Source organism: Lethenteron reissneri, chromosome 22 (assembly GCF_015708825.2).
Source record: "Lethenteron reissneri isolate LAM-NWPU_2019-01 chromosome 22, ASM1570882v1, whole genome shotgun sequence".
NCBI classification, from domain to species: Eukaryota; Metazoa; Chordata; class Hyperoartia; order Petromyzontiformes; family Petromyzontidae; genus Lethenteron; species Lethenteron reissneri.
In genome coordinates this window covers 9249995-9264068 of record NC_083800.1, presented here as the reverse complement: position 1 = coordinate 9264068, position 14074 = coordinate 9249995, and the positions used below count along the sequence as shown (strand labels likewise).

Here is a 14074-nt window from a genome sequence, read left to right as displayed (position 1 = left end):
CTGAGATTAGGAGCACTCCTTTTAAGAGTGTGCTCCTAATCTCAGCTCGTGTATAAAAGACACCTATTCACAAAACAATCAGTCAATCATATTCCTAACTCTCCACAATGGCCAAGACCAAAGAGCTCTCCAAGGATGTCAGGGACAATATTGTAGGCCTACACAAGGCTGGAATGGGCTACAAGACCATCGCCAAGCAGCTTGGCGATAAGGTGATAACAGTTGGTGCGATTATTCGCAAATGGAAGAAACACAAAAGAACTGTCAATCTCTCTCGGCATGGGGCTCCATGCAAGATCTCACCTCGTGGAGTTGCAATGATCATGAGAACGGTGAGGAATCAGCCCAAAACTACACGGGAGGATCTTGTCAATGGTCTCAAGGCCACTGGGACCATAGTCACGAAGAAAACAGTTGGTAACACACTACCCCGTGAAGGACTGAAATCCTGCAGCGCCCACAAGGTCCCCCTGCTCAAGAAAGCACATATACATGCCCGTCTGAAGTTTGCCAATGAACATCTGAATGATTCAGAGGACAACTGGGTGAAAGTGTTGTGGTCAGATGAGACCAAAATGGAGCTCTTTGGCATCAACTCAACTCACCATGTTTGGAGGAGGAATGCTGCCTATGACCCCAAGAACACCATCCCCACCATCAAACATGGAGGTGGAAACATTATGCTTTGGGGGTGTTTTTCTGCTAAGGGGACAGGACAACTTCACCGCATCAAAGGGACGATGGACGGGGCCATGTACCGTCATATCTTTGGTGAGAACCTCCTTCCCTCAGCCAGGGCATTGAAAATGGGCCGTGGATGGGTATTCCAGCATGACAATGACCCAAAACACACGGCCAAGGCAACAAAGGAGTGGCTCAAGAAGAAGAACATTAAGGTCCTGGAGTGGCCTAGCCAGTCTCCAGACCTTAATACCATAGAAAATCTGTGGAGGGAGCTGAAGGTTCGAGTTGCCAAACGTCAGCCTCGAAACCTTAATGACTTGGAGAAGATCTGCAAAGAGGAGTGGGACAAAATCCCTACTGAGATGTGTGAAACCTGCTGGCCAACTGCAAGAAACGTCTGACCTCTGTGATTGCCAACAAGGGTTTTGATACCAATTACTAAGTCATGTTTTGCAAAGGGGTCAAATATTTATTTCCCTCATTAAAATGCAAATCAATTCATAACATTTTTGACATGCGTTTTTCTGGATTTTGTTGTTGTTAGTCTGTCTCTCACTGTTCAAATACACCTACCATTAAAATTATAGACTGATCATTTCTTCGTCAGTGGGCAAACATACAAAATCAGCAGGGGATCAAATACTTTTTTCCCTTACTGTACCTGCTTCAGCACTTGAGTCAAGTGCTATTAGCGATCACCTATGAAGGCCAACATAGCACATGAGGGGTGATGTGGCCTGAACCAAGGGCAGCCAACCGTCTTTGTCTCCCCAGTTACTCATTTAAGACTGTCAAGTTATATATAGAAAACAAAAAGAAACATAAGGTTTTTCAAAGATGATAAGTAAAATCAAATGAATCCATTAAGATAAAAAGTTAACCTTATCTTATAGTATAATTTAGCCAACTCTCTATATGCTACCTATGCAACATAGTAACTAATAAAGGTTCTTACATATTATACGTATTATTTTTAAAACAAGCGAGTGCATTTTTACTTTAAATTTTCTGCTTGCAAAGCTTTAGTTCTAATTTAATAAATATAAAAAACGACAATAACTTTACTGTGTATATTAACATTCATATATTCTTCAGTTACCAATTTGTACATTTTCGCCTGAGTATTAATTAAGCCCCATTTTTAGTCTATTCTATTCCAGTGTTTATAATGCTATTGTCTTCCGATGGTTGCATATAATGTGCACGGTATTTTCTCAAGCTTTATTCGAATTACTCACCTCTGCCAAGGTTATGAGAAGTGGATCAAATGGAATATCTTCTGGCGGAGTGTCCCAATGCAGCTTATGTTTTACTGAGCCATGCACCAACCTATCAGACAGCAATTACAACACACAACAGTGAAAGCAAAACTAGTGCTGTGCGCTCAACAATTTTCGAAACGAGACATAATTTTAAATAAACATGCCTGAAATAAAGAGTAATATTCTTGTTTGTGATAATAATGTTACATGTTAAACTTATCTAGAATTAAATTATGTATGAGTTAAAGAAGCTGCCAATTAATTCACTCATAAAAATAAGATCATTAAAGCTAACAAGCTGAGGTATTCAAACATTACATCTATACTCTACATATTTCACATATGCTTACAATGTAAAACATATTTTCACTAAATGTTTATAAATATTAGACTATGTAATTGTCTTACATAATTTATATTCGTACATTTTAATAAACAGCGAAATGTTTGTATAATATTAACATTACAAGTGACATTTAGGTGCATCTGGTTCTCACCATCATACTGTGTAGTGATTGTTGTATATAATGATACGAATAATAGCCAAAGCGACTCTGAGTTCATCTTTTTAAAATGAATGCAAGCTGACTGTTTAAACTCTTAAATACACTGGCTACATAGCACTGGCACTAGGTGTGTGTTTATGTGTGATGCAATTTCTAACACAAAGACATGCCCTGCAGGAAAGCGTGCAAACGAAATGAGGCAATGTTATCCATCCCAGTGTGACCTCTGTGCTAACTCAAGTCTACAAGTTTCTATATTGCAATGGAATGTAACACTTCTACCTCAAGCTTGCACTGACATTACATCTTCATGTGTGGCCGTGTGGGTTATATAGTATGGGAGGCTTTTTCCTCCTACTTCGTAATTCCATGGAAAAATCATTACTCTATGTTGACCCAAAAATCGCAAACAACCCACGTGGTCAAGTACCTGCATGGAATTCCAGCTTTGGCATAGATGGTAGCAAATGCAGAAATCGGTCTAGTTCTATCACTGAACTGTAAAATAACACATGTAAACAACAGCATGATCACGTGAGATTAATGAAAAAGATGTAACGTTTAAAATGTACACAGTACTGAAAAGGCGAAAAAAATCGTAAAGGAAACATGACAGACAATTAAACCTAACTACCGAGAATGTGAAGCATTAGCATTTATGTATTTTTCTTCTACGCTCGAAATTTAGCATTGCCATTAGCCAGTTGCTAGCAGGTGATGAAACACCTTTGAATAACAAAATTCAATGAAACCAAGTGAGTTACTCAACAAAACTGGACGATATAAACACGCAATATTTTATTGTTGTGTTGAGAAACGTGCCACGCAGTTGGGGTAAAAATACCCATAAGCAAACATAAACGAAGAAAGAGTGCATATTTTTGTTCCTTTGTAGGTGCATCTTGTTCCAGGGAAATTACAATACTGTAATTCAAATTTAAAAGAAGATGGAACATAAACACCAACAACACTGACGGAGGAAAAAATAAACCCATAAGCAAACATAAACGAAGATTCATGGCAACATGAGAAACAATTAAACATAACTTTTGTGAAGCATTAAAAGTAACATTTTCTAATTATATTTCAGCAAAAAATATACATGAATAGAATAAGAATTATCTTGTATTCATGGTTAAAACTAACAGATGAAGTTACTTAATCATACCCTTTGGATCTTAAAAGTGCATGAGGATTGAGGAGTCATGAAGAGCGCGTGAAATGAAAATGGTTACGTGTCTAAATGTCATTTAAGTATTTAAAAGGGCATAACAATTTGTACTGAACTTAGTCAGATTATATGCATTTGTTGTATTCATATTCTGGCACCTTATGATATGAAACAAACCTTTATTTTATTCGGCAAATTATTGCGTTGGAAGAATGCAGGGCAAATTTAAGACAAAAACATGCACAGCTTATAGTAATAGGTATATTAAAATAACGGTTTTTTTTTGTTGAAAACAGGGAAAAACACACATTTGAGGGGAAAACAATCAAAGCTCCTCACAGATTGATTCAGGAATTCATTTCGTCTCATTACATCTTGTCAGTTTAACATGTAGGCTTTTACAAGTATAACGTTTTACGAGTACGTTTCGCCAGTAATTACAACTAGCATCATCAGGCAGACAGTCAGAGTTGTAATTACTGTTGTAATTACTGTTGTAATTACTAGCGAAACGTCTTACTTTCCAACACACCGGTGTGCTGAACTAGTAGCGAATTGGCATGTTTTGTTGACGTGACAAACCATACTAATTGTCTGTGTCGGGTGGTGGCAGGTTTCACGACACATTTATATTTACGCGATATAACCCAAAAACCTCTATTATGGGTAACATCTTGTCACCACCTCAGGTCAGCAGGCTTGGCAATCTAACACATCACCATGCCCACCTATTATTTGCTTGTGGCTGAAGGCAGATTTCAGTATTAACCAAGTCTGCAAACTTGATTTGAGCTTTCGTGACTGTAGGAATCCATACTCTTTGGTTCTTTAGGTTAAGTCACGTAGATAGAAAATTAAATGATTACGACGCTTCGATTGCAACACAAGCAGCCGTCATCAGGTGAGAACTGCAGTTCTCCTGCTGTGTTTATTTCACCTGATGACGGTTGCTTGTGTTGCGATCGAAACGTCGTGATCTATTATTTTCTATCTACGTGACTTTACCGAAAGAACCAAAGAGTACAAGTCTACAAAGTTATAAAGACAAATGTATGAAACAATGCTAAATGCAATAAGATATATCATACATTTTGCAGTGGTGTGGTTTGCATTCTACAATATAAGCATATTTTGTAGCTCAACCATTTTTATTAAGTCAGTCAACATTACACGAGATGAACATTTCACTTGTTGAAATAACACAAGCGATGCTGTGTCTGTGCTGCCAAGCATTGTGGCCTTACATCTGAATGGAGTGTTTGAATATTAAACGCACAACAGACTGAACAAGGTGGTGGAGGGGGGAGTTTTAATGGCAAAACTATTTTTTAACCTAAAAATGTACATGCTGGTCAAAAAAGGCCAAACGCTCAGTTACTGTATAAGAGAATATGTCAGAATGAGTAAAGTCATTAAAAGCAGGGCTTTGATTGATTGAAGTATGGTGTGCATGAGCATAGTCCCATCCGTGTCATATACTGCATATTTTAATCTTATTTAAGAATATAAAAAGAGGTTGGCTGGGTAACTAAGTAACTACTTTATGCTGGAAGACACAGCAGGTACAGGATATTAAAGGTAATGAAAGTGGCAAACACTCACCGGATCAATGGTTTTAGGATTCAGCCGAGCACTGGGCCTGGGTTTTAACACCACCCTGCTTTGCGCTCCAGCAGATTCTGTGGTATCCGGCTTCCTTTTGGTCGACACCACCTTGGATTTGCTCGCGGCTGCTGATGTCATTCTACAGCTCGACAGCTGACATAAATCAAAGTAAAATTATCAAAACGACTCAAATAAAAGTACAAATAGTGAGATATGTAAAAAAAACATGCCACTGCAAGGAAGAGGATCCCTCCCTTAAGAAGCATTTGCTTCCTTGATCTTCACCCTGGCCAAATGGGTTGGAAGAGGTGAAGGCAACCACGCTTCTGACCACCTTTGGTAAATCACCCATCGACCTCATGGATTGTAAATATATTTTACTCCTAGGTAGAAGCAAGGGGTGAATTAAGTAAATATTTCCAAAGCACTCAGGAGTTTCATCCAGCAAGTGGATTGATCATCGATGATTTTGAAAGCATCAGCTATCTAATGGTAATCGACCCTGGTAGACCTTGACTGGTGTGCTAGCATTCACATTGCATTGGATACATTTAAAAGCAAACAATGCATTCTCTATGCATGCTCTTCAGTTTCAAATTGCTTGTCACAGCATTAACATGTTTTTTAGGGGGATTTACAATTTTTGGAAAACAATTACTATTTTACACCAATCATAAAATGGCAATGAGCACTGGATAGCAATTAAATAGTGGCAAGTACTTATTATCATGCAAGTTTCATTTAAAATATATGTATTTCACGAAGTGTTCATGTTAGGTCATACATATACCACAAATATATTCTCAGAGTGTACTAGATGTCCAAACTAATGGCAATAAGTTGAACAAATGTGGTGATGCTGCACTGACAGTGGTGCACAGGCACACATAACAATAACAAAACTCAACACATTAGTCGATAACACTAACGTAATATTATAAGCAATGACGTTTTAGGCAATGACCCTTCCCCACAGCACAAAGAGATGCTAGAGGAAGAGCTGCTTTGTGTTTGGGACATCAGCCAGAAATCTTACCTATAAAAGGCATTTTTTGTCTGTCTGTCCGTCCATCTGTGTGTGTGTTCATACACTTGCAAAATATATATTTTTTTAATTCCAGGAATCACGCCGTAAGCCCCGCGGTGGGTAAGCGCTAATCAATTTTCACGTCCCTAAACTTTTAATTAGTAAAATGAGCGATTTAGTGAGATTTTTTATGTAATTATTTATTGCACGCGCTCGCCCATACCAACTCACACGCCTTCAGTGGGGGGGACGGCCCCTGCCAAGTCGCACGCGTTCGGTGGGGGTGAGGGGGAAATTTTATTTTGCGTAAAAAATGCTATTAAAAAAACACTGAGGTAAATTATTCACGGTGTGATGTCCTCTCCCCCCTCACCCCGATGCATGCAGTTACTACTATAGAGTCCGTACATATTAATATTATAGCACTTCGATAGTATTATTGTAGCGCGGGTGGGGGGATGGTGGGGAGGTGACGGCCCAGCCCCCAGCCTGCCAAGGTGCCACTTCGGCCGGCTGGGCAATCTAGGCGAAGCCGGAGACTCTGCACGGGACTAGGCCTCACCACGGCAATGTTAAGTACAATTTTCTTGCTTCTTTCGCTAAACTCACGTTGATAGAAACTTTTTATTTAAATAAATACCTTGCAAATAATACATTAATAATTTTGTGTGCAGACAACTCATTTATATTCCTTGCTTCTTTTGATAAACTCATGTACATAGAAACCTATTAATTTAATAATTACCTTGGAAATATTACAATATTTTTGTTTGTGTGTTGACAACTAATATTTCTAAATTTACTTGGTATTTATTTATATTTTATTATTGTGTCTAAGTCCTTGTGTGCGTGTGTGCGTGTGAGTCAATGTGCGTGTCTGGGACGATGTGAGTGTGTGTGTACATCCGTGTGTGTGCATAAGTCCATATGTGCGTGTGTGTGCAAAAAAAAAAGTTTGCAAATATTAAATTAATATTGTTTGTGTGTAGACAACTGATATTTCTAAATGCGGTTGCTAAATATTCAAATATTATTGTGTCTCTAAGTCCATGTGTGCATGTGAGTCCATGTGCGTGTCTGCGTCGATGCGTGTGTGTAAGTCGATTTATCTGCGTGTCTGAGTCGATGTGTGTGTGTGAGAGGCGATGTGTATGTGTGCGAGAGTCGCTATGTGTGTTTGTAAGTCGATGTGTGTGTGTGGATCGATGTGTGTGTGTAAGTCAATGTGTGTGAGTCGATGTGTGTGTGTGTGAGTCATGGGGAGCGAGAGTGTAGCGGTTAGCGTGCTGCGCTATGAACCCGGTGATCCGGGTTCGATTCCCGCTCACGGCCAACACCAGTGACGATTATCTGAACCGGTCCTGGGCCTCCCATAGGTCGACTCAGCCTCAAATAAGTACCTGGTGCAGTGTGTAAACATCGCCACTGGGGAGACAAAGGCGGTCGAGCATGGTCCTGGCCACCCACCCCCTCGTGTACCGTTCCGGCCTTCATAGGTGCTCGCTAAAAGCACTTGCCCCTACAGTCTGTCAAGGCCAGACGGGGGATCTTTTTTTCGTGTGTGAGTCGATGTGTGTGTGTGTGAGTCGATGTGTGTTTGTAAGTCGATATGTATGTGTCAGTCGATGTGTATGTTAGTCAATGTGTGTGCGTGGTGTGTGTGTGTAGACAAATAATTTTTAAAATTAAGTTAGTACATTTTAAAATAATAGTGTGTGTCTAAGTCCATGTGTGTGTGTGAGTCGATGTGCGTGTTTGCTCGATGTGTGTGTGTTTAAGTCGATGTGTCTGTGTGTGTGAATCGATGTGTGTGCGAGTCGATGTGTGTGTGTGAGTCGATGTGTGTGCGAGTCGATGTGTGTGTGTGAGTCGATGTGTGTGAACGTCCGTGTGTGTTTGTGTGTGTGCAAGTCTATGTGTGTGTGTGGGTCTATGTGTGTGTGTAAGTCGATGTGTGTGTGTGAGTCGCTGTGTGTGCGTGTGTGTGTGCAAGTCGATGTGTGTGTGGGTCGATGTATGTGTGTGTGTAAGTCCATGTGTTTGTGTGTGAGTCCATATGTGTGTCTATCTCAAGTCGGTGTGTGTGTGAGTCGCTGTGTGTGCAAGTCGATGTGTATGTCTGGGTCGATGTATGTGTGTAAGTCGATGTGTGTGTGTCTGTAAGTCGATCACAAATCCCTATTTAACTCCATCCAAAAAGTAACCTGCAGCGCCACACCTATTACCATCATTAAAGAACGGTGATCAAATCTCCGACCCCCAGGAACAGGTTTGCAGATTTGCTAAGCATTTCTGTGAGGTCCTGGGAGAGGGGAAATCTCTCAGCCTGGAAAACATCATGGGACAAAGTGGGGATGACCCTGCTGAGGCTGCGGTGCCTCAAATATTGGAGGAGAAAGTCACCCCCTGTGAGTGGCTGGCTGAGGTGCCATCTGTTGAGGAAGTACTGAAGGCGATCCAGAGTATGAGACCAGGAAAGGCACCGGGCAGAGATGATCTCCCAAGCGAAATGCTGAGGGAGGGTGGCGTTTGTGCGCAGACTGCCCTACATGACATCATAACAACAGCCTGGACCACTGGACGGGTTTAAGAAGGGGGACCGCACAGACTGTAACTACCGGGGCATCTCACTCCTCAGTGTGCCGGAAAAAGTCCTGGCAAGGATTATTCAACATCGCCTTGCTAGGCACACTGAGGAGAGGCTTGCGGAGCCCCAATGCGGTTTCAGGAAAGGGCGATCCTGCACAGATGCCATATTTTCTGTCTGTCTGCTACAGCAGAGGTGTAGGGAATTCCAACAAGACCGACATCTCTGCTTTATTAACCTGGTCAAGGCCTATAATACCATCAGTAGGCCTGGGCTCTGGGTTGTTCTTCGTGCTTTCGGAGTCCCTGACCATCTGCTCACGCTCATTAAGGATCTTCATGATGGTGAGCGGGCCCGGGTAAAACTGCGTGGCTGGGAGTCAGAGCCATATCCTGTACACCTTGGGGTGCCACAGGGATGTCCTCTGGCTCCCACATTATTTAACATCTATTTTGACCACGTGGTTCGTGAAGCCTTCAATATCTGTACCGTAAGAATTTCCATTTGGTACAGATATAATGGAAGGCTGATCGATGCGGTCAAGGGATGGCTCCCTATCGCTCAACCACGTTATGTATGCCGATGATCTGGTAATTGCTGCTCACTCAGAGGAGGATTTGGAGGCGCTGCTGCTGAACCTGGAGCTTGCCACCAAGAGGTAGGGCCTTACCGTCAGCCCCACCAAAACTAAGCACCTGCCTAGGTATTTTGTACCATCGGACACTGCACCCCCACAACTCCCAATTGGTGATAGGGCAGTTGTGGAGATAGTTGATAATTTTCTATACCTTGGCAGTGTGCTCATGACCGGCTCCGGTTTAACAGCAGAGGTCTCACTCCGAATCAGTCGAGCGGCATTATCTTTTCATCGGTTGCGTAACGCTGTGTGGAAGCTACCTGGTCTATCACTCCGCACGAAGCTTCAGGTCTTCTCGGCCAGTCATTCCCTCCCTTCTCTACGCTTGCGAAACGTGGACCCCCGTAATGGAACATCTTCGCCGGTTATAAACATTTAGGCTGGCCTGCCTACGATCCATCCTGGGTTTAACCAGGCTGGATTGTGTGAGGAGCTCACAAATCCTTGAAAGATGTGGACAAAGTCCCATCGATGAGCTCCTCCGGCAAGCAAGGCTGCGTTGGCTGGGTCATGTAGCACGCATGCCCAGCCACCGCATGCCTAAACAGCTTTTGTTTGGCCGGATCGAGGGGGCTAAACGGGCGCAGCACGGACTCGAGAAGAGATGGAGTGGACTTGCCGATGACTGGTACCAGAGGTGTCAAGATCGGCCTCTTTGGAGGAGGCTCGTCAAAGACGCTACTGGGCAGTTGGAGGCAGTCACCCTCCAACAACAATGGAGAGCGGAGGAGCAACGCTAAAAACGAGCGGAGCGCCGGGTGGCTAAAGCACAGCAAGTTGGCACAGTAGGGGGCACAGGTGGTGCATCAGCCAGTTGTCTCAGTCAGTCGATCTGTTGCATCTGGGTCTGCCCCGTGGCCAGCGGGCGTTCGACACTTCACGTGGCCTCAAGGTGCACATGGCCTGGCACAAGCGTCGTGGTGACGTCACCGCCACTTAGTGGTGAATGGCGGTTGTTGTTGTACGTCGATATGTGTGTGTAACTCCATGTGTGTGTATCTAAAGTCGATATCTGTGTGTGTGAGTCCATATGTGTAAGTCGATGTATGTGTCTGTCTTTTTCCCCCAGGCAATGCCGGGTACTTCCCGCTAGTTATTATATACTGTTTTAAAGTAATTTGTATACCTTTCCTATACTTGCACTCCTATCATGTCTATTGACCTGTCCCAACTGGAAATCTGTGAAAAAGAGCTTTATAGCTCAACGTATTCCTCCAGTATAAATATTCTGATTCTGATAAGGCAGTGTTATTGACCTATACAATACATTGTATTCTGAAATTGCATTGTACAGAAGTACTCTTTTCTGTGACTCTGTTACCCACGATTTCTACTATCTGCGGTATCTATCGGGTCTGCAAAAAACTCATTATCTGTGCCCCTAATATTCCCATTAGCCACAATTATCCTCGTTTTCCTCATCCCGCATTGCGGAAGGGCTTCCCATTATTCGTTTGCAGAAAAAGGAGTCGTGGTACCAACTAATTCTATTAACTGTTTGTGATCCAAAGAGTGTGGGCCGGCCCTTTTTTCACTTTATGTATTGATGACTGGGAAACGTGACTTTTATTTTACTTGATTAATTTTCACAGATAAGGGGAGTAAATTTGCAAATAACATCGCAGCTAGGAGAAAATAACTCTACATACTCGTCAATAACACTGCCTTAAAAAATAAGTTTTTACAGCAATATGATCTAATGTTCATCCCCACATCAGCCAGGATATGAGCTGATTCTTTTTTTTGCAAAAGACAAGGCCTTTAGGAAGAAATGCTCTGCCCAGCACTCAAAATGAAAACTGTACTTGACTCTACATAATCATTGGCGTCGTCATGGAGAATATAAATAACAAATTAGCAGATATCTCCTTAAAATATCCATCTCCACATGAGTACAAATATCGTTTAACACAACCCATCAACCGCAGCATATGGCCTTCTGGTGGGGTGCATCATTTTAGCAGCAATGAATCAAGAGAAGTTAACTCTGGACTGGTTTTGACACAGTATCTGCATCTGCAAAGCCATATTTGCTTGAATCAACGCTGGTGAACTACGAGACGCTTATAGGCAAGGGCCCTCTCGTTAGCATATTATAATCCGAGAAATAAGAAAAAGGTTGCACATTGAAGAATACCTGATGCAGGCCGTGGTGAGAAGGAAACTGGCACTACAGTATTTTGGCACATGTAGGATGGACAACAAGAACATTAGAGTGCGTTTTTCGGTCAAATGGAAGGGGAAAGTGAGGAAGACCTAAAAGAGAATGTATTGACGATGACATCACAATAGATCTGTGCCAGAAAGATGTGGCCACTACTTGAGCATATTGACACTACAAGACAGGGAGAAAAGTGGAAATAAATGACGCAATGTGCAATGGACACCTTAGAGGCTTATCTGCTGCATGTATCGTCATGGTGATGATGGTGGTGATGATCTTAGTTCAAACAAATGCGGATTACAAAGTCAGTTTCCTGGCCGGGCGTTACGTTGGCTACGCAACCTCGGTTGTGGCGGCCGCTACAACGTCAATGATTATAATAATTTAAAAAGTGCCCTTGAACGATCGTTCTCAGAGCGCTGAAAGCTGCCGACACTGGTGAGACTAGGCCCTAAAGAAGGCTGCTGTCTCTGGTGTAGGGCAATCAGTTTAAAATACAATGCCATACATTACGCTATGGGACACAATTTTTGTCCCTGGGTACTAAGTGTTATTTTTTTATTGCTTATACGTAAAAAATATATAAAATGGCTATTATTCCCCACAAACTCAAGACTTAATGTGAACGAAAGACACAAATGCACACGCTTTCTCATTGAAAATAGGTAAATTTCAAAATAGCACTGTCCTGATCACAAAAGCAAAGTTTGTGGAGAACAATAGCCATTTTCTGTACTTATTTCCTAATTGCATAAGCAATTGCATAAGCAATTAGGAAATAACACTACCCAGGAACAAACAAAAAATGTCTTCCACAGTGCAGTTTGTACGCGTGATTAATGCAGCACTTGATTCCTTGCGGAAGGTTTCTATTTTGGTGTTTGAACATCTCAACACGTCTTGTTTTATTGGCAGAAAGGGTAAAAACCCATTCATATTCTTAGGTTTTTTCGGTAAAGTCACGTAGGTAAAACATCAAAATTAATAAAAATAAAATAAAGATCACGATGTTTTACCTACGTGACTTTACCGAAAAACCTAAGAATATGAATCCTTGCAGTCACGAAAGCTTCAAATCTAGAATTAAAAACCCATTGTTATTTTTTCATTCTTTGATACTGCCAAAAAGGTAACATTTTTCCGGCATCACCTTTAACACTGTACACAGACTACCGTACAGTCATGGGGGAACCATGTGGTGACATAACGCTGCTCCACATTTGCATCTTAACCTAGTTGGGGTTATTTTGTTGTTGTGACACAACATGAATTATGCAACGATAACAAAAAGTAGCTAACAAGCTTAGGCCTAGTGTGCAGAGAGAGTGCAAACAACACCACAAAGACAAATACCCCCCCATGTAGCCTTAGGGGCCGTCCATAAATGACGTCACTCGATTTTGGACGATTTTTTTACCCCCCCCCCCCGAGTCAGACCCCCCCTCAAATATGACGTCACAAAGCTCTGCCCCCCCCCCAAAATAAACTTGCTTCAAATAGTTTTAAACTATTGTCATTGTAGTGCGTATTTAATGTGGCGCTGCACTCTGATGTTGTAGGAGAAAACATGTATTAAAAAGTCTATTTAATTAAGTAGAACGCGTTGTCTATATTTATTTAAAGTTGCGCATTTTGATGTGACGTCACATTTCTCACACCCCCTCCCTCGTCACACATCGTCACAAATATCTGACCCCCCCCCCAGGTGCGTGACGTCATTTATGGACGCCCCCTTAACAATACTGTGGGGTCAGGCGCTGTGAGAGAGTCTATGAAGGCCGGCACGGCGCACGAGAGAGGGTGGTGTGGCCGCCACCACCACGCCCGACCGCCTTTGTCTCCCCAGCGGCGATGTTTACTACACACGGCGCCCAGCTACTCGCTTTGATGCTGAGTCGACCTAGGGGGAGGCCCAGGGACCGGTTCAGATGATTCGTCACCGATGTTTGGGTGGCCGCGAGCGAGAATCCAACTCGGACGTAGCCCGGGCCCGTAACGCGGCGCAATGACCCCCGCCAACACCCGCACGCATTTAATTCTAAAACACTCTACACAAGCTGACACAATCCGCAAGCACACAAACTCACCGTGTGTCATGAGACTTGAAAATTAATTGAATGCGGTGGAGAGGGAGAGAGAGAAAATAAACGATGCGAGTGTGAGGAGGAGGCCTTAACGTTGTTGTCGGTGGCGGGGTTTGTTGACCCCCTCCCCCTCTCTGACCCCCACCGGTTGCTGGGCAACGGGCGCCGTAAAGGAACTGGGTACAATTCTAGATTTGAAGCTTTCGTGACTGCAAGGATTCATATACTCTTAGGTTTTTTTTCGGTAAAGTCACGTAGGTATGAATAAAAATACAAAATACAAATAATAGTAATAATAATTATTATAATAGTAATAATATTTTTTATTTTTATTATTTTAATTATTA

The 14074-nt window shown here is 42.3% G+C and overlaps 1 protein-coding gene across 1 annotated transcript in view; it reads right to left on the bottom strand.

Moving 5' to 3' along the window:
* The window catches only part of PACRGL (parkin coregulated like), a 53982-nt gene extending 40120 nt beyond the window's left edge, over window positions 1-13862 (bottom strand). The window contains exons 1-4 of the mRNA XM_061556539.1: window positions 13731-13862; window positions 5226-5381; window positions 2883-2950; window positions 1923-2013 (exon numbers count right to left, since the gene is read on the bottom strand). Coding sequence (XP_061412523.1) covers window positions 1923-2013; window positions 2883-2950; window positions 5226-5366 — 300 coding nt within the window. The 5' untranslated portion in view covers window positions 5367-5381; window positions 13731-13862. The remainder of the gene's footprint in view (window positions 1-1922; window positions 2014-2882; window positions 2951-5225; window positions 5382-13730) is intronic.
* Between the last annotated feature and the right edge of the window lie 212 nt (window positions 13863-14074).